The sequence below is a fragment of the Lagenorhynchus albirostris genome, chromosome 19, assembly GCF_949774975.1.
Source record: "Lagenorhynchus albirostris chromosome 19, mLagAlb1.1, whole genome shotgun sequence".
Lineage (NCBI taxonomy): Eukaryota > Metazoa > Chordata > Mammalia > Artiodactyla > Delphinidae > Lagenorhynchus > Lagenorhynchus albirostris.
Genome location: NC_083113.1, coordinates 12,436,184 through 12,456,346, shown reverse-complemented (window position 1 = coordinate 12,456,346; position 20,163 = coordinate 12,436,184). Strand labels below are relative to the sequence as shown.

The 20,163-nt window shown below is 46.7% G+C and overlaps 1 protein-coding gene across 1 annotated transcript; it reads left to right on the top strand.

Moving 5' to 3' along the window:
* Positions 1-14,115: 14,115 nt before the first annotated feature.
* On the top strand, positions 14,116-17,054 carry TEX101 (testis expressed 101). The gene is made up of 6 exons (XM_060131552.1): positions 14,116-14,134; positions 14,784-14,885; positions 15,011-15,154; positions 15,299-15,484; positions 16,545-16,673; positions 16,834-17,054. Exons 1-6 carry the CDS (start codon positions 14,116-14,118, stop codon positions 17,052-17,054), a joined length of 801 nt encoding a protein of 266 aa, XP_059987535.1.
* The last annotated feature ends 3,109 nt before the right edge of the window (positions 17,055-20,163 follow it).

The window sequence follows — 20,163 nt, the reverse complement described above, 5'->3', positions numbered from 1 at the left end:
CATCAGGAACCATGCACCAATTTTAAAGGGGAAAGTTGTATTTTTTTTGTTTTTTTTTTTTTTGCGGTACGCGGGCCTCTCACTGTTGTGGCCTCTCCCGTTATGGAGCACAGGCTCCGGACGCGCAGGCTCAGCGGCCATGGCTCACGGACCCAGTCGCTCCGCTGCATGTGGGATCTTCCCGGACCGGGGCGCGAACCCGTGTCCCCTGCATTGGCAGGCGGACTCTCAACCACTGTGCCACCAGGGAACACGCACCAATTTTAAAGGGGAAAGTATTTTTTTTCTTTTTGCGGTACGTGGGCCTCTCACTGCTGTGGCCTCTCCCGTTGCGGAGCACAGGCTCCGGACGTGCAGGCTCAGCGGCCATGGCTCACGGGCCCAGCCGCTCCGCGGCATGTGGGATCTTTCCGGACCGGGGCGTGAACCCGTGTCCCCTGCATCGGCAGGCGGACTCTCAACCACTTCGCCACCAGGGAAGCCCAGGGGAAAGTATTTTGGTTTTGGTTTTTGGGTGTTTTGGCCACGTGGCATGCGGGATCTTAGTTCCCCGACCAGGGATCGAACCCAGTTAATATAAGGAATCATTAATGAATCCCTGGCGGCCCAGTGGTCAGGCGGTCAGGACTCCGTGCTTCCACTGCAGGGGGCACTGGGTTCAGTCCCCAGTCGGGGAAGTAAGATCCCTTGGCGTGACAAAAAAAAAAAAAAGAAAGAAAGAATCATTAACTAGTAACAGGGGATGACGATTAAGAGGGGATGGGTTACTAACGGGTAAAGAAGGGTGAAGAGAACTTTAAAAGATAAGAGAATAGCAAGCAGATCTAGGAAGCAACCTCTATACCTGGGGCTGGAAGACAAGCTCTCCCTCCTGCAGTGTCCGTTTAGCACCCTCTACTGGCAAAGCCTAACATTGTGCCAGGGAGACGATGAAAAATGCTTGCAAGATCCGGCAGGGCAACGAAGAGTGGATCCGGGGCTGAGAGGCAATAAATGGATAACCGGCACAGAGTCTGTTCACACACATGCTCCAGGACTCCTGCCAGTACAGACTGGTGAGGTCCTGTAATGCTCTCAGTGTGTGGCACGCCCATGCCGGACCAAGCCCCGTGCTTCTCTGGACGACGTTGGAAATTCACTCTTGTGGGTCTGGAGGAGAAGCAGTCCCCTATAAGGGGACTCTGTCCCATGTATGAGGGTCACACTGTCTTCTCCCCCAGCGCCTTTTCCTTAGCACAAAGTGGCAGGGTTGAACATTTACCTGGCAGTGCAACTCTGTAACACTTTCACTCGGACTTTGGGCTTCGTCCTCAGCCGTATGCGCCCTGTGACTACAGGAAAAAAGGGACGCTCTGCTAAGGGAGCTCTCTGAGTGTCCATCACATTTCCATTTGGACAGTCTCATCTTTCAGTCTCATCTTCCTTTTCCCCACGTCTGCTCTCTAGGGTCATCCGTAGAAACCAGCTGACTCCACAATCAACCTCGGCACCACTGCTGCCATAGTAACAAAGTACCACACCCACATCGACTCCCGATACCTTGCTCTCCACCTGCACTTCTTTCACCGTCACCACCAGTGATAATCTTGTAACAGGGAAGAGCCAATTTTGGCTCCAAGTTAGATCTGTTTCTTTGACTTTAGGCTTTGGTTTTCCTTGCTTTTGTTATTATAATCATACATAATGGCCTGCCTCAGGGAACCCTACCCGCCTGTAAATGGCTGCAAGACAGAAGAAATTAACACGTCCCCTCCCCAAGGATGGCCATTCCAGGAGATGTTTTGCAAGACTGATGGCCCTTTTTACTTTACTTCCTCCCCGCCTCTCCCTCTCTATTCTGCCTTTTTACTTTACTTTCCTCTCTGATTCTATAAAAGAAACTGGCATCCATGATCTCGGAGAGGCAGCAGTGAGTGGTGGTGTGAAGCGAGATCTTAATTCCCTGCCCAGGAATTGAACCTGGGTTGCCTGGATGAAACCAGGAATCCTAGCCACCACACCCCCTGGCTCTTGCCCTCAGTGAAAAATGCATATCTCACCGAGGCAAAAACTGTAAAAACAGGTACAAAGTTTATTATTAGAGACATAGCACAACAACAGGTGGGAGAGCACACAGAGAAACTGTTTAGTTAAGACAGAAGCAGGCAGAGATGCACACCCGGAGAGAAAGGGTGTGGGCATCCCCCCAATGAGGAGGAGCGCAGTAGAGACGCGGTTAAGTCACTTACAGAGGGCAGTTCTTCCGGGTCTCTGTTTACCTCTGGCCAATTATCTGGTTTCGTTTTCCACACCTGACCTGCCCTAGGACCCTCCCCAACACGTGTGCACAACTTTTTTCCCAGATGGATTACAGCCCAGAGGCTGGTGGACAGCCTTAGCATCACATATTATGGGGTGGTGCCCGCTCCTTTTTGACCCCCAAGGAGCCTTTCTGCGAATGTGCAATATTTCCCTTGCCCCAAGGATGGGAAATGTATGACCTCTTGATTTTTTTTTAATAAGTCAAATTAGTTTGTTTGTTTTTTAAAATTTATTTATTATTTATTTATTTTGGGCTGTGTTGGGTCTTCGTTTCTGTGCGAGGGCTTTCTCTAGTTGCGGCGAGCGGGGGCCACTCCTCATCGCGGTGCGCGGGCCTCTCACTGTCGCGGCCTCTCTTGCTGCAGAGCACAGGCTCCAGACGTGCAGGCTCAGTAGTTGTGGCTCACGGGCCTAGTTGCTCCGCGGCACGTGGGATCTTCCCAGACCAGGGCTCGAACCCGTGTCCCCTGCATTAGCAGGCAGATTCTGAACCACTGCGCCACCAGGGAAGCCCCTCTTGATCTTTTAACAGGGTTTAGTCCCACTCTGTCCCTGCCATAAAAATGTCCAATGTCTAGTTATTTACCCTATTTCTGTTGCTGGTTTTTATATTGAGGTGCAGATCTCGAAATATAGACAGGGGTCCCGTCATAAATATGTAGTCCTGGAGTCCCTTTGTCTCTTGCTTCAGGAAATGTAAACAGGGGGCTGGGAATGAATGTCCGGCCTGGAGCCCATCTTCTTCTCACCCCAGGAAGTGTGAACAAGAGGCCAGTTGTAAATGTCTCTCCTGGAGCCCATCTATCTCTTGCCTCATCCAGATCCTGATAAGTTGGGTTTTGGGGGGGGTCCTAGTCCACCATCTTCTCAGTCTCCTGGCTTTCCAAATAAAGTTGTATTCCTTGCCTCAATATCTCGTCTCTGACGTATTGGCCTGTTGTGCGGCAAGCAGAGCGAGCTTGGACTAGGTAACAATTTGAGCAACTGTGAAATTTCCATAGGCCTCGTCTCACCTGTGCCCCATCAAGGTGGTTCTCTCTGTGTGGGTGTCCCTGTGGTGGAAACCTAATCCCAGAATACAGTTTTGTTTGTCTCTTTCTGGGTGACACTGCTCATTCTAATTACTGAATTGGTCAGGGTCCCAGCAGGAAATGAAGAGTATACCCAAAATGGGTAACTTGAGTAGAATTTATTACAGGGAGTACTGCTTACAACTGTTAAGGTTGGATCCAGGGAAACCACAAAGGATTGTGCAGGAGTCGGGAGTAATCATGTATTTCATTTTATTTTTTTTAATCTTTTTTGGGGAGGCTGCGCTGCATGGCTTGCAGGATCTCAGTTCCCTGACCAGCTATTGAATCTGGGTCCAGCAGTGAAAGCCCAGAATCCTAACCACTAGGCCGCCAGGGAACTCCCTCATATACTTTAAACATATTACTGTGACAACATATAACAAAGAGTCAGGACCACCGTGACCATTGCACAGGTCATGCTGTGCACTGCACAAATGCTCTACATCTAGGGGGTGCCACGCACTTCATAGATGTATAACTGGTATGAAACGGCTCAACACCGAAACAGGGCGAGAGAGCTCCCTTCTACATAAACCTGCACTTGAACACAAGGCCATGCACACTCGTGGTGTGCTGGTAAATGTTGAACAACTGCTTCCCTGAAGGAAGAAATAAAAGCTCTGATCTGTAGCATTTGCCGATGCCCATAATATAAATACTCCCACTGTGGCTGATTTCAAGCTACCACGATGTCCCTGCCCATGGAGTTGGGAAGAAATGCCCATGAACAACCATTATTTCTACTATACAAATATAATATCTATACATAGCCTCAAGAACACAGATAATAGTGAAATGTAGAAAGATAATTTAGGAAATGACGATTTTTGAGTATTTGTTACCTTTGTTTTAATATAATTTAGTTGTAAGTTGACATAATTTAATGTTTAATAGTGGCTGTGTTTAGCAAATGGCTTGCAAAATTCCTGAAAATGTCAACATTGGCTCTCATGAACCAGGTGGAGTTAGTCCCAGCACAGCACTGCGCACACCCCAGAGAGAGCCGGGGAGTATGCACACATGGGCTTGGCCATACCCTGCCCTGAGAGCCCTCAAGGATCCCCTGAGCTCTCGATTCTTAAAGAATAGATTCTTATCCTCCCTTCCAGCACTGAACCTGTCAGGGTGCCCTCACCTCTGGGTGTGTGAGTAGGGGACCAAGTTTGGTCACTGCCGAAAGCATGTGCACCTCAGTATCCAAGGTGTGTGGTGTGTGAGCATTGACGCCATGGGCACTGTGGGTCTCCCTATTATGGCTTGAGAAGTCACCCAAGATGACCAACACTTACAATTCCCAAGATACAAGAATGCTGGGGCTTCCCTGGTGGCGCAGTGGTTGAGAGTCTGCCTGCTGATGCAGGGGACACGGGTTCGTGCCCCGGTCCTGTAAGATCCCACGTGCCGCGGAGCGGCTGGGCCTGTGAGCCATGGCCGCTGAGCCTGCGCGTCCGGAGCCTGTGCTCCGCAATGGGAGAGGCCCGCGTACCGCAAAAAAAAAAAAAGAAGGCTGGATTCTCCTGGTGGAAGAACAGTGATAAAAGAAAAAGCAATGGGTGCAGGCCACTGAAAGCTAATACAAAATAAGAAACTGGAGCCAGGCATACAAAAGACCAAATTTTCCTATGATGTGCACCAGCCGGTGACCAATCAGATGAGACAACTGTGAAACTCAGGTGACCAGAGGCATATATTTGGTCTGACTTTTTGTACCTTTTTTTTTTTTTGGCCAAACGGGCGAGGCTTGCGGGATCTTAGTTCCCCCTCCAGGGATCAAACCCAGTGAAACTCGGATTAAACTCGGCAGTGAAAGCACCTAGTCCTAACCACTGGACCACCAGGGAATCCCCTGTACCTCTTAAAAACTTTCCAATGAGAAAGATTAATTAGGAAACTCAAATTTACGTTATGACCCCGGCCAAGAACCAATTGCTAATTTTTAATGCCAAATTTAGGCTTAAATTGAATAGAAGCTCCTATTTGTACTTCCTTTTAAACCATTCTATTTGACTTCTACCCAACCTGTCCAATAGCTCGGCCTCGCTAGCAAGAATAACATTCAGTGGTCACATCTCACGCCTGAGATTTTTCTTTAATGCTATTTTCCGCAGGTCTAGCCACAAATGGATACTTGGGTTTGCGACAACGTATTATGTTAGTTATCTACTGATACCTTGCAAACCATCACAAATGGTCACTTAAAACAACAGCCATTTGATCTGTTCACAAGTCTATGGGTCATCAACTAGAACTGGGCTCAGCTTGTGGTTCTTCTGCTGCTCTCACTTGGAGATGCTCACGTGTCTGCATTTGTCTGACAATTTGATTGAGGCTGGTGGGTCTAAGATGGCATCACTCACACGTCTGACAGTTGGTGCTGGTTGTGAGCTAGGCCTCTCTATGTGGTTTCTCATGCTCAGTGTTAATCCATGTTTCTTTAAGTGATGGTCTCCAGGCAGCAAAACAGGGGAAACCCCAATGTGCAAGTGCTTCGTGTTTGCTAATGTCCCATTGGCCAAAACAAGTCACATGGCCCCACCTAGCTTTAAGGGATGGAGAAAGAAGACTCTGCCTTTGGATGGCAAGAGCAGCAAAGACACATTACAAAGAGATGGGAGGAATTTGTAGCCATTAAACAACCTACCCCATACACCACCTATAACAGATTTTCAGATGAAGAGGTGGTTCTGTTTTCTGTAGCTGTCTCTTGACACCGAGGCCTGGCATTTTGTAGAATTCTCTTCAGCTCCCTGAGTTTCAGAGACCTGAGAACACTTCATTCAGTCAAAGAACCTCTGACCACTTTGGGATCTTAATTACTTGAGGGCAAAGGTGAATGAATTCATTGACTCCCCTTTCACCTGTTTGCCACTTTCACTATTAAGAATCTTTACTGAGTTACTGATGGCTTTAAAAACTGAACCCAAAGGAAGATTTACTTTATTTACATCAATAATTAACATTTTAAACCCACACTAACTCTCGTTAAAATGCCCGCTTAGGGTTACTTTATTTAGAGGTGGGTTAGGGCCATCTTCACAATGCCAAAAATTAATTTAAAACACACAAATAAAAATGCCATGTCTCCCTGACCAGGGTTAAGTGAGCAGATACAGGCAATTTAGAATAGAGATAAAACCCCTTATTTAAGCTTGTGAGTTTGCGTGCAAACAAACTTAAAATAACCTTCCAGGGGGCTATATACGGAACAATGTCCAAAGCTCACACAGAAAGAGAAAACATTCCAATTTCAATAAACCAGGCAGAGAGACCTTGTTGAACACATAGGACATTCAGTGGAGACCCCAGAAAAGTTATAATTTATGAGTAGAGCTAAACCAGCCCTAGAGTAAAGTATATCCTATACCCATGTTAACAGAGCTTAGCTATACTATATTATTCTCTATTCTATACTCTTAAATATTCCTATATATTAGCAATGAACAACTGGAAAGTGAAGTATTTAAAAATACCACTTGCAAAGGCATCTACACACATAAAATATCAAATAATAAATTTAACAAAATATGTGGAAGACTTGTACATTAAAATCTAGTGAGTATAGCTAAACAGAAGTGAAAGAAGTCTTAGATAAGTGAAGAGAGATCTCATGTTCAAGGATTGGAGGACTCAATATTGTGAAGATATCAATTCTGCCACATTGACGTACATATTCAATGCAATTCAAATCAATTAAAATAAAATTCTAATTCCAATCAAAAGTTTAGCAAGCCTTTTGTAGTGGCTGACAAGCTGATTCTAAAATTTATGATGAAGTGGAAAGGCCCTATAATAGCTAAGACAGTTTTACAAAAGTAGAAGAAAGTTGGAGGATTTACACTATCTGATTTTAAGGCTACTACAAAAACACAGTGATCTGGGACTTCCCTGGTGGCGCAGTGGTTAAGAATCTGCCTGCCGGTACAGGGGACACAGGTTCGAGCCCTGGTCCGGGAAGATCCCACATACTGCGGAGCAACTAAACCCATGCACCACAACTACTGAGCCCACGTGCCACAACTACTGAAGCCCGTGCACTTAGAGCCCACGCTCCGCAACAAGAGAAGCCACCACAATGAGAAGCATGCGCACCGCAACAAAGCATAGCCCCTGCTCACTGCAACTAGAGAAAGCCCGGGCGCAGCAACGAAGACCGAACACAGCCAAAAATAAATTAATTAATTAATTTAAAAAAATACAGTGATCAACAGAGTGTGGTATCATCTAGAGGTATATGTTAAATAGAACAGAGTAGAGTCCAGAAATGTACATGCATATGATCAATTGATTTTCAACTAAGGGTATGAAAGTAATTTAATGACAAAGGACAATCTTTTCTACAAAGGATTCTAGAACTGGTGGATTTAGGGAGAAAATGGACCTCAATCCTTACCTCACACCATTCACAAAAATGAACTCAAAATGGATCATAAACCTAAATTCAAAAGCAAAATGATAAATCTTCTAGAAAAAAACATAGCAAAAAAATTTTTAGTGACCTTAGGGTAAATGACACTTTTATACTGAACACCAAAAAACAAGAATCATGAGAAAAACTGATAAATTGGGCTTTCTCAAAATGAAAAACTTCTTCTCTTCAAAAGATACCATTTTCTTAACAGTAAAAAGACAAGTCCCAGACTGAAAGAAAATACTTGCAACACGTATACTGAAAACATGAAGCACTCTTATAATGCAATAATAAGATGGCAAATAACTCTGTTTTCTTTTTAACACCTTTATTGGAGTATAATTGCTTTACAGTGTTGTGTTAGTTTCTGCTGTAAACAAAATGAATCAGCTATATGTATACATATATTCCCCTATCCCCTCCTTCGTGCGTCTCCCTCCCACCCTCCCTATCTCACCCCTCTAGGTGGTCACAAAGCACCGAGCTGATCTCCCTGTGAGATGCAGTTGCTTCCCACTAGCTATCTATTTTATATTTGGTAGTGTATATATGTCAATGCTACTCTCTCACTTCGTCCCAGCTTACCCTTCCCCCTCCCCCTGTCCTCAAGTCCATTCTTTATGTCTGTACCTTTATTCCTGTCCTGCCCCTAGGTTCATCAGAACCTTTTTTTTTTTTTTTAGATTCCATATATATGTGTTAGCATACGGTATTTGTTTTTCTCTTTCTGACTTACTTCACTCTGTATGACAGATTCTAGGTCCATCCACGTCACTACAAATAACTCAATTTCATTTCTTTTTATGGCTGAGTAATATTGCATTGTATATATGTGCCACATCTTCTTTATCCATTCATCTGTCGATGGACACTTAGGTTGCTTCCGTGTCCTGGCTATTGTAAATAGTGCTGCGATGAACATTGTGGTACATGACTCTTTTCGAATTATGGTTTTCTCAGGGTATATGCCAGTAGTGGGACTGCTGGGTCATATGGTAGTTCTATTTTTAGTTTTTTAAGGAACCTCCATACTGTTCTCCATAGTGGCTGTATCAATTTACATTCCCACCAACAGTGCAAGAGGGTTCCCTTTTCTCCACACCCCCTCCAGCATTTATTATTTGTAGACTTTTTTTTTTTTTTTTGGTAGACTTTTTGATGATGGCCATTCTGACCGGTGTGAGGTGATACCTCATTGTAGTTTTGATTTGCATTTCTCTAATGATTAGTGATGTTGAGCATCCTTTCATGTCAAATAACCCAGTTTTAAATGGGCCAGTGATTGGAACTGACACTTTGCTAATAAAGGTATACAAATAGTTAATTAGCACATGAAAAGTTACTCAACATTTTTCATTATCAGAGAAATGCCAAGATACTACTACACACCCTCTAGAATGGTTAAATTTAAAAGTCTGACAAAACCATGGGTTAGCAAGAATGTGGAGCAACCGGAATTCTCCTACATTGTTGGTGAGAATGTAAAAGTGTGGGACCACTTTGGAAGAAGGTCTGGGAATTCCTTATAAAACCTACTATGCACCTACCCTATGCCCCAGCAGTTCTACACTTACCCTAGAAAATGAGAATATATGTCCAAACAAGGTCTTTTTATATGAATGTTTATAGGAGCTTTATATAGTAGCAAGCATTTACTGGATGCCTACACTGTAATCATGTGCTGGGTACACAGGGATGGATCAGACACAGTTGGAAGGAACCAGACACACATACAAATACACCCAGACATGGTCTACACATACAGCCATACATGTACACATAACATACACATAGACACAGGCATGTACACACAGAGAAACATGCACAGACACACACACATGCACACAGAGACACGGACATGTACATGTACAGAAGCGTACGCACAAACTCACATGGACACACAGACACACACGCACACACACAGCCATTGTACCATAAAGCAAAAATTCCTAATACAAAGGCATAGACAAAACACTTTGGACATCAACAGTTTAGCAAATATTTACTGAGCATCAGGAAGACCAGGAAACAGAGGGGGAGGTGCGCACGATGTCAGGGAATAAGTAGAGGACAGAAGGGCATCCTAGGGTGATAGAACAGCTCCTGTGAAGGCCTGGGGATCAGAGAGGGCTGGGTACAAGCACATATAGATTGCTCAAAATAGGCCACAGCAAGAGCCCACATTGAAGTAGAACGGAAGGGCTGAAACATGAGTGGCCTTGACTGTCCCCATAAGGGGTGGTGGTCCCAGTGAGAACGGTGGGTTGGCACAGTCAGGAAGAGTCCAGCAGTTAAAAGCCTAGTGTCTGAATCGGAGACATGGGTGCTAGTCCCAGCTTTTGAGCGTCACCATCTCCTTGAGCCTCATTCCCCAATGTGATGTGTATTTATTTAACAAGCCCCTTCTATTACCAGCCTCTGTCGTAGATGCCGGGGATACACCAGGGAATAAACAAATCAAAACCAAACCCCTTGCCTTTGTGGAGCTTACCTTCTTGTTGGGGAAAGTAGTCAATGAACATAGAAAGAAATATAGACAAATAATATGTCAGGCAATAAGTGCTCAGAAGAAACTCAGGCAGAGCAAGGGGTCAGAGACTGACATGGCTGCTGTTCTTCTAAACAAGAGTCAGCAAAGAGTGCTGTTGTAACAGAGACATGAATGAAGGGAGGAAGTGGGCGTAAGGTGGATGGTTTCAGAGAGCTGGAGGAGCATGTGCAAAGGCCCTGAGGTCAGCGTGTGCCCGCCATGCGTTCCTGGAACAGCCTGGAGGCCAGTGTGGGTGGAGCAGAACGAACGAGGGAGGCAGAACAGGACGTGGGGACAGAGTAGGGCATTAGAGACCATCGTAAGGACTTAGACTCTCTCTTGGGGGAAAACGGGAATCCACTGGAAGGCTTTACACAGATGTGACACAATCTGACTTATATTTACCAGATCACTCTGATGCCAAGAGGGGAATAGACTGAAGTGGGGCAAGGGCAGCACGTATTGCAATAATACAGTTGAACAATGATGGTCCCGTTGGTGTTTAAAAAGATGTCCTCACTATAGGTAGGCCATTCGATTCATTCTGTTTTCATTTTATTTTCCATATAATGTCACAAATAACTTGCCAACCATTGCTCTAGACTAACCTCATTTTCCAGATGAGGAAACTGAGGCTCAGAAAAGAAAAGAGATCAGCTCAGGCTAAGAAAGATCTAGGGATTTCTCTCACACCAAAACGGCAGAGCCACTTCTCCCACAGGGGTGGTGGTGAAAGGTCCCTACAGGTATATAAACAGAAATGGGGTGAAGAATAGAGGAAGGGGTCTTGCACTTCCAAGGTTCCTTCTAAACCTGAGATGGAGGGACTCTATGGCCAGGTCACCTGGAGTGTGACTTAAGAATCATCTTCCCAAGCCTGTGACCTGGAAGGACAGACACAGGCTGAAAAAGGGGATACTTTCTTCCCAGATCCTTTGATGTGGAATCACTCAAAGATGTCAAAGACAGGGCAAGCCTGAAGGCAGGAGAAATCCTACAGCCCCCCAAGAACTGAACCTATATCTGATCCTTACTCTTCTCATAATAGAATCAGATGGGCAGGCTTGGGTAGAAAGGGGCGTTTCCCCTACAAACTGACCCACTGGGATGCACTATATATACCTTGTGTTAACAGGGACACTGTTCTGGCCTATTTGGAATCCCTGAGTGAGCCTCTGAGCCCCTGACTCGCTCCGGGGATACCCCCTCAGTCTTGCATCTTCACACCCTCCCTCACCAGCCATCAAGGTAGCCTCTGTGGGAAGCAAAGGCTGCATCAGGAATGACGTTAACACAGAAGAAATTACAAAATGGTAGCACGATGCCCCTGGAGCGCTATTCCGCACTCACTGCTTCATCTGTAACACAAGTCTCTCTAACAGGCTGTTATGGCTGTATTGCCCCCACATTCACATGTTGAAGTCCTAACTTCCATGACCTCAGAAAGTGACCTTATTTAGAAATAGGATCCTCACAGGCGTAATGAAGTTAAAACAAGGACATTAGGGTGGGACCTAATCCAACTGGTATCCTAATACTAAGGGAAAATCTGGACACAGACACGCATAGAAGGGGACTTCCCCGGGGGTCCAGTGGTTAAGAATCCACCTTCCAATGCAGGGGACGTGGGTTCGATCTCTGGTAGGGGAACTAAGATTCCACGTGCCGCGGGGCAACTAAGCCCATGCGCCGCAACTACTGAGCATGTGAGCCACAACTAGAGGGCCTGTGTGCCGCAACTACAGAGCCCACACACTCTGGAGCCCACATGCCGCAACTAGAGAGCTGCAACTACTAAGCCCGTGCACCACAACTAGAAGAGAAGCCCACAGGCTGCAACAAAAAGCCCGGACACCACAACTAAGACCTGACGCAGCCAAAAATAAAATAAATAAATAAATAAATATTTTTTGAAAACACATGCATAGAGGGAAGGTGATGTGAACACACAAGAGGAAGACAGCCATCTACAAGCCAAGGAGAAAGGTCTGGAAGAGATCTTTCCCTCACAGCCCTCAGGAGGAACCAACCCTGCTGATACCTTTATTTTGGACTTTCAGCCTCTCAATCTGTGGTACTTAGTTACGGCAGCCTCAGCAAACTAATTAACAGGCCAAGAGATTATTTAAGATGACCTTCACTACAGGTGCTAGAAGCCAGCTTTGGGGATAGGACAGAAGAGGAAGGGTGAGTGCCAGTCAGAGGCATGGGAAGGGATGAGGGCCCTGAGACAACATTCTGGAGCTTGAAGCAGGTGTCTGTGCAGCTCCCAACTACCCTCTCTGCCCTCCAGTTTCCCCTAACCCATTGGTCCTGCATTGGCAACTGTGGCCAAGACCTGAGACCTTGCACCACACCTATAGGTACACAATGACCCGGGAAAACCACATACTGTTACAGCTCAGAGGAGGTGAGTGCTGGAGGCCTGAGTCCCAAGAAGAAGGGAGGGTGGCTCAGAGTCCTGGGTCCTGAGAGACAGGGTCTTTGGGACCAGAACTCTCTCTTACTGTATATATGAACTGTTCCTAATATTTATGTTAATAACCATATTAATATTCTTAATATTAACAGTCCCCAACTGAAAACTCTTAATATATTTTTACATAAAATTTAGACTTTTACCAACACCATTCTTATTGGGGCATTTTTCTCTATTAAAAATAAATATTCATTTATACCATAGAACTCACAGAAACAGTACCAAGTATGAAAGAACAAAGGACATCTCTACTTCATGTTACATCGGAAAGCTTATATATATATACACACACACGTGTGTGTGTGTGTGTGTGTGTGTGTGTGTGTGTGTGTGTGTGTGTATATATGAAATAGGATTTTCCAGCCATGAACAAGAAATCTGAATGACACAACGTGTTCATGGTACTGACACTGACACGTGGGTTAGATACGATGGCAATCGGTCATTCAGGGGTGCCGGAAGTAACACTGAAGCCCGCATTACCCTATTCAGCCTTCCAGAAGGTCACGGAAGAGGCTGGTGCCATGACGTGTTCACAGAATGAGGCCTGGGCTGAGCAGGAACCACTGCAAGTGACGGGTCAGGAGGCCAAGTCGACTTCCAGTGGCTATGGCCACTGGATGGGTGCTGGGGCAGGGGCCAGGCTGGAAACATGCGAGGCAATTTGGACAGGGAGAAAAGTTCAGTGGGTGAAAGCCAAGGGTTTGACTTCCTAGTGTGGCTGGAGAAGTAGGGATTCTATAACCCAAAGAGAGAAAAGTGTAAGCAAGGCCATTTGGGGAGGCACCGCCCGCCCCGCCCCGCCCCGCCCCGCCCCGCCCCGCCCCGCAGGCCTAGCGCGGCAAAGACCAGCGAGTTCTAGGTCCCTAGGCTTGCCAGCCACTCGGCGTCCTGCGCATGCGTACTAGCAAGACAGCCTGGGATAGGCCAAGGGGGTGTGGCGTTCCTCCAGGCTCATCCAATGAGCTCATCAGATGCTTTCGTATCGACCAATGGGGCTTCGAGTGATCTGTCCGGTGAAGCAGGCCCCGCCTTCCGTGCCTCGGAGACACTAGAAGGAGAAGGACCGGCTGGGTGAGTGGAGCGTTCCAGGGCGTTCCTTCAGCACACGGAGATTCTTGTGAGATCATATAGAGGCCAGGAGGAATTCTGGTCCCTTAAAGAGTAAAAGGGTGTCTGGGGGCCCAGATTCCTGGGTCCTGAGGAAACAGAGGCGGGGGGCGGGGGGGGGCGGGGCGTGCGGGACTCCTGGAGCAGAGAGGGGTGAGGGCCGGGGCCCTGCGCTCTTGGGTCGGAGAGGGGGAGAAGCTGGGTGCCCAGAATCATGTGTCTTGACAGAAAAGGTGACTGAACCCAAACTCCTGGATCCCTAGGTAGGACAGGGCTTAGATCTCAGAATCCTGGGTTCTGATGAAGTTGGGAGCTGGGGACTGAGGTTCTTGGGCCGCGAAAGAGCGTAGGTTTGAACCTGGACTCCGGAGTCTGAGGGAGAAGGGCCTTTGGGCCAGATTACGGATCCAGAGGTTGGAGGGTATGGGGCTGTTGAGCTCCTCGGTCTAGGCGGCTGAGTCTGAGAAGTACAGCTACGGAAACGGGCTTGTTAACTAGTTAACTTGCCCAAACTCACAAGCGAGATCGGGACAGACTGACTTTAGAGATCATCGTTTTATTTATTTATTTTTTTTGCGGTACGCGGGCCACTCACTGCCGTGGCCTCTCCCGCTGCGGAGCACAGGCTCCGGACGCACAGGCTCAGCGACCATGGCTCACGGGCCCAGCCACTCCGCGACATGTGGGATCTTCCCGGACCGGGGCACGAACCCGTGTCCCCTGCATCGGCAGGCGGACTCTCAGCCACTGCGCCACCAGAGAAGCCCGAGATCATCGTTTTATATGCCCGTAAACTCTGCCCTGAAGTCAGTACTTGTTGCCAGAACTTAGATTTAATCTCGTTCCATGTGGTTGAAAAGGTTCTTCTCCATCAAATCACAGATCCTGATCGGTTCTTCCAAACGTCTCTAAGAGAAGCCATGGGAGCCTGTCATTTCCAGGTTTTACTGTTCCTCTTTCTCCTAGGAGCCCCGACCTTGATCTGTATGTATTGGGGATGTGGGGGGAGAGCGGCTGGGTCACGGAGGATGGATTTCTGGTGAAAAAGGAGTGGTTTGGGGCCCCACAGAGAAGGGCAAGTGCTTATCTTTATCTCATTTTCTCCCCAGTGGCACAAAACTTGCGTTGTCAAAAGAGTACATTCGTGGGCTTAGAAGCGGATCCAGTAGAGACATTTAACTGGACCACAGACAAAGCTGAGACTTGTGACAATGGGGCATTGTGCCAGGAAACCGTGCTGATGATTAAGGCTGGTAAAATGAGAGCGAGGCCGTTGGGCTGGTGGGGCAGGGGCAGGGGGGAAGGTGATTATGGCCATGTTAACGTGGTTCCGCCTTCCCCAGGCCAAACAGCAGGCGCTGCACCCCCATCCACTTTCCTTCCCTCTTGTCTCACAGCAGGAACCAAGACAGCAATTTTGGCCACTAAGGGCTGCAGCTCAGACGGGGCACCGGCAATAACAATTATCCAGCACACGCCAGCCCCTGGCCTAGTCGCCATCTCCTACAGTAACTACTGTGAGGACTCCTTTTGCAACAACAAAGAGGACTTACATGAGTTATGGAGGACAGAAGAGACTGACGGTACCCTGGAAGGGGAGAGACGGGTGCTGAGAGAAACTCCATGCAGCCCTGAAAAAACGGGGCTTACTCTGCTTAGGTCCAAGTGCGCCATACACAAAAGGACCTCAGACCTTTGGCTTGTCTTTCTTTTTCTAAATTGTTACCTTGAGGTCTGGAAACGCTGCTCCGAGCAGAGGGACATCAGTGAAGGCTGGAGTGTAAATGGGGTTTGGGGTTTATTAAGCAATACAATGTCAGTGGAGGTTTCTGAGCAGGGTGGTGACATCGTCCATCTAGCAAGCACTGCTTCCCCCTTTGCCGCATGGCCACAGCCCAGTTCCCCCGCTGGTCCTCAAGGCCTATAGAAATCTGGCCCCGCCTATCTTTTCAGCTCATTTCCTTCTCTTCCTTCTCTCATTTATTGTATTCTACTTGGGGCTAGCATTCAAAATATTTAACAGTGGAGATGGTACTGACCAATCAGAATGGATGCTGGCTATAAAAATACAGTCCAGTCCCACCTGTGCCTACCAGCTGAGTATCAACACCACAACTTCTCACAATTCTCCAATCCACCAAGCCGGCTCACACCTCCAGCCCTTGGTCCTCGCTGTTTCCCTTGCTCCCCTCCCTCCTCCCCCTCCCCCATTTTCACATAGCTAACCTCTGTTCTTCCTCCATCTCCACTCAGGCGTCGGCTCTGGGAAAATACCTAACCAAATTATTTTAGGTACTTAGGTGGTCCTCCATTTCTTTGCCACTAGACCTTGGACACAATGCCTACTGAATTGTATGGTAGTTAATTACTTACATGTCTGTCTCCTTCAAGGCAGTGATCCTAGCTGGCAGGAACTGTGTCCTTTTCATATCTGTATCTCCACACCTAAGCACAGAGTTCAGAAGTCATGTTGGATGGGGTTCTGACAGCATAGAAATCAGTTGGAGAGGGGTGGGGAGGTGGTAGTAACAGTCCTTGAGTAGAGAGGCATCAGCAGGAAAGACTGGAGGAAGAGAAGCCAGCAAGGGGAGGCAACTCAGAGGCGGGACTCGCCCTTAATTGTCCCTCTCTCTCCCCCTTCAGCTCCCAGAGGGTCAACAGACCTCCGCTGCCCAACCTGTCTGGCTTTGGGGTCCTGTTTGAATGCTCCTTCTCTTTCCTGCCCCAACGATACAAATCAATGCTATCAAGGAAAACTTCAGGTCACTGGAGGTAAACTGAACATCTGATGGCTTCAGAGGCTGGAAAACCAGACATCTGAGTGTAGCCCAAGAGGTTCTGACACTCAGGGTTCCAGGAATGAGGGAGGCGTGGACTCCTCTCTGATTTCCTAAAACATCTATGTGTCTCCCCATCCCTCCTTGTTCCACAGGAGACCTCAGCGCACCTTTGGAGATCAAAGGCTGTACATCCGCAGATGGCTGCAGGCTGATGTCTGGGATCTTTACAATAGGGCCCCTGCGGGTGAAGGAAACGTGTCCACTCAGGTCTATCTCTCCCCGAAAGGTTGAAAGTGGGGCCACATGGCTTCACACTTCAGTCTGGAGGTTAGAGCTACTGCTGCCGCTGTCGCTGCAAGCGCTTGTCCATTGAGTAGGTGCTTCGGGTCCCGGGTCACGGGACATCTCTTCTGAGTGGTCATCAGCAAGCTGAGGGGCAGGTGGAAGCCTGAAGAACAGTCCCAGTGGATGCATCTGACATTTCTAATAAAGTTTCTGCCATGATGTGTGTATGCCTCAAAACTAGAAGTGGCATTATTGAGCTAAAAGGGCCCTTAAAATTCATCTCCTCCAACCTACACATTTTGCAGAAAGGGAATCAGAGATCTCGAAAACTTTAATGAATTTCTCACACTTACATAGCTATGGGCAGAGCCAGGACCAGAACTCTGATGTTTTGACCTGAAGTCTGGTTTTCCTTTCACTCTAATAGGTTTCCTTGTCTTGCTAGCTGGACAAGAGGCTAATGTTGTCCTCCTCCAGAACGCTCCCAACCCAATTGTAAGGCCAAAGTCACCTGCCTTGGGGTTCTAATATTTCCCTGGGAGGTGTGGCAGAATGAGAAAAATCAGACTCTAAATTCTTCAGTTATAGTGGCCCCATCTCCCTCTATCCTGTTTGTCCCTTGCCCACTTTACATCATTCCTTCCCATCTCTGCTGACTACTTAATGCCTCCTCAGTGGACAGAAGGAACTTAGGAGGGACCTGGGGTTCAGTAGGGTCTGATGAATGTTGGTGAAAAACTATTGGGTGGGGAGATTCTTTTTTCACATTCTCATGCTTATTTATTTAACTTATTACTCAAGAATACGTAAAGTCTATGTTATTGTAAAATACTCCAGTGATACAGGAGCTGTATAGAGCAAAGGTAGAGTAAAGGGGAACAGACTTTTTTTCATTTTTTTAAAAAACAGCCTTATTGAGGCTTAATTGACATACAATAAACTGCACTGGGAGTGGGAGGAGAGACTTTTAATACAAACTGTTGACCCCTCCCACAAAGGACAGGGGAGTCTGATCATAGTATAGTCCAGCCAAGTTCTTTCTAGAAAGTTCTCTAGTTCTTACTAACTCTTTGAGTTAAAGGCCCACTCCAGCTACTACGTTATCTTTGTTCCCAGGCATCCAGTTCTCCATTGTGTCAGTTTGGTGAACCTCTATAAAGAAGGAGCGGAAACACCAACAAATAAAACTTTAACTTAATGAGGGGACATATAAATTTGGGAAATTACAAGCATTCAGAGCCTTGACTGGTAAATACTATTTGGGGTAAAACACAAAGTCAAAAACAAAAAACGAACCGAAAAAGCCAAGTAGCTGTTTCCCATAGGACACTGGCTTCTTAATGGCACCGATGACAGTTGCAGAAGACACTCCTGAGTAAATGGAGGAGAGCCATAATTTTTAAAAATTTGGCCTGTGAGTTGTTTTGGTATTTTTAAAATTATATCTGTCATCTGCCAAAGAACTTTACGCAGCATGTACAAATTTCTCAGTCCACAAACTCAAGTGTGCCGACTTTCTTAATTTTTAAATATATAATATAAACTATTTAAATATATTATTTCTTTTTATGATAATTTTGTTTTTAAATATATTATTTTTTTATGATAATTTTGTTTATAACAATCCCCCATTCTACCTAGTGGAGTAACCAGTCTGAGTAAACTCGGTCGTGTCAGGGTTTTCTCAGTCATTTCAGATCTAAGTTCAGTCACTTCAGGGCTTGTTTTCCTTTCCACTCTCCTCACCCAGGGCTTTGCTATAGTGCTGGTGGGCAGGAGGTGACTGTCTAGTTTTCACCTGTCATGCTGCTCATGTCCAGGTTCTCACTGATGCCTGGGTTCTCAGCTTCCATTCCTGCTGGCTTCCACTGGGAAATCTTCAACCCTGTCTGGGGATTCATGGGCTCCACGCAGGCCCTGTAAGCTCTGCCATCCCTCTTAGTGACTTCGGGGCCTCTTCCAACTGCTCTCAAATCCCACCGAGGTCCTTCAGGAATCTAAAGCAGCCTAGGAATCCCATATAGGTGATGAAATTCCTGAAGATCTGGAGAAAAGATAATTTCGTAGAGACTTGCTTTCTCCCAAGGTACTTGAGAACGAGATGAGGCCTAGACCCTACAATTTATCACCCACCATACACAGACCACTATCACACATTCTTCTCAAACCTACTTTTTCTTTTTCCAACAATCATGCCATAGGAATTCCCTGGCGGTCCAGTGATTGGGACTCTGCGCTCTCAATGCCGAGGGCCCAGGGCTGGGGTTCAATCCCTGGTCGGGGAACTGAGATCCCACAACAAACAAAACAACCATGCCATAAAGCCTTCATTCTTAGACTGAAACTTAAAAATTCCAAGTCTAACAAGTCAAAAGTTGGGCCTTTGGAATTACATCAACTTCAATTTACATAGCCTACTCTGAAATTTCAGGGCTGAACATGAAGGTATTTCTGGCTCTTTGCATTTCTAGGGTAATAGGCCTACTGACTGACTGGAGGAGAAGGGACAAGAGAATTAGTACAAAGAATGGAGGCGTGGGGAGGTAACAGTAATAGCATCATATCACCCTGCCGTACGTGTGCTTCACCCACCCGGATTTAGACTCCATCATCACACGTGATATTCATTGCTCCCTCCAGGGCTGTGTTCACGGCCCTTCCTCCCTGAAATTCCATTTCCTCTTCCCACCTACCTACCCCAGAGGGCCCCACTAGACATCTCACTGCCAACTCCAGCAGACCTTTTCTGACTTCTCTGGCACCCACTGATCTCCCTCAGCATAGCCCCAGCACATCTGCCAGCCTTCCTTCAATATCTTACAGTTTCCCACACAACGTATAATCTCCCCTGTCAAGGTAGCAGCACTTCAGGGACAGGCATATTTCCAACAGCTTTACAACTTAACAGCACCCATAAGATGTGACTGGCAACTTGAGGTTATGGGTCTTCTGCTTATTGAAGTGAACCAAAGTCCACTACACGTGCACACACACCCCCCTCCAACAACAAAACTAACCACCATCAACTGCAGCCAATTACCTGAAACTAGATGCTGATGTGAAAAAAAAAAGTAAGTTCTAGAAAGTAGACAAGAAAAGAGGTAGAAGTCTAAGAAGGATGGGCACTGCAGAAAGTAAGAATTTGAAAATTCCTCTCTTTTGTCAATAATGTTATAGTGGCCAGGTGGGCACATCCT

What these genes read in the sequence shown, in the direction of transcription:
- TEX101 (XM_060131552.1), top strand. An exon ending in AGGAGCCCCGACCTTGATCT is followed by an intron (nt 14,886 to 15,010) that starts GTATGTATTGGG and finishes TTTTCTCCCCAG; the next exon opens with TGGCACAAAACTTGCGTTGT. An exon ending in CGTGCTGATGATTAAGGCTG is followed by an intron (nt 15,155 to 15,298) that starts GTAAAATGAGAG and finishes CTTGTCTCACAG; the next exon opens with CAGGAACCAAGACAGCAATT.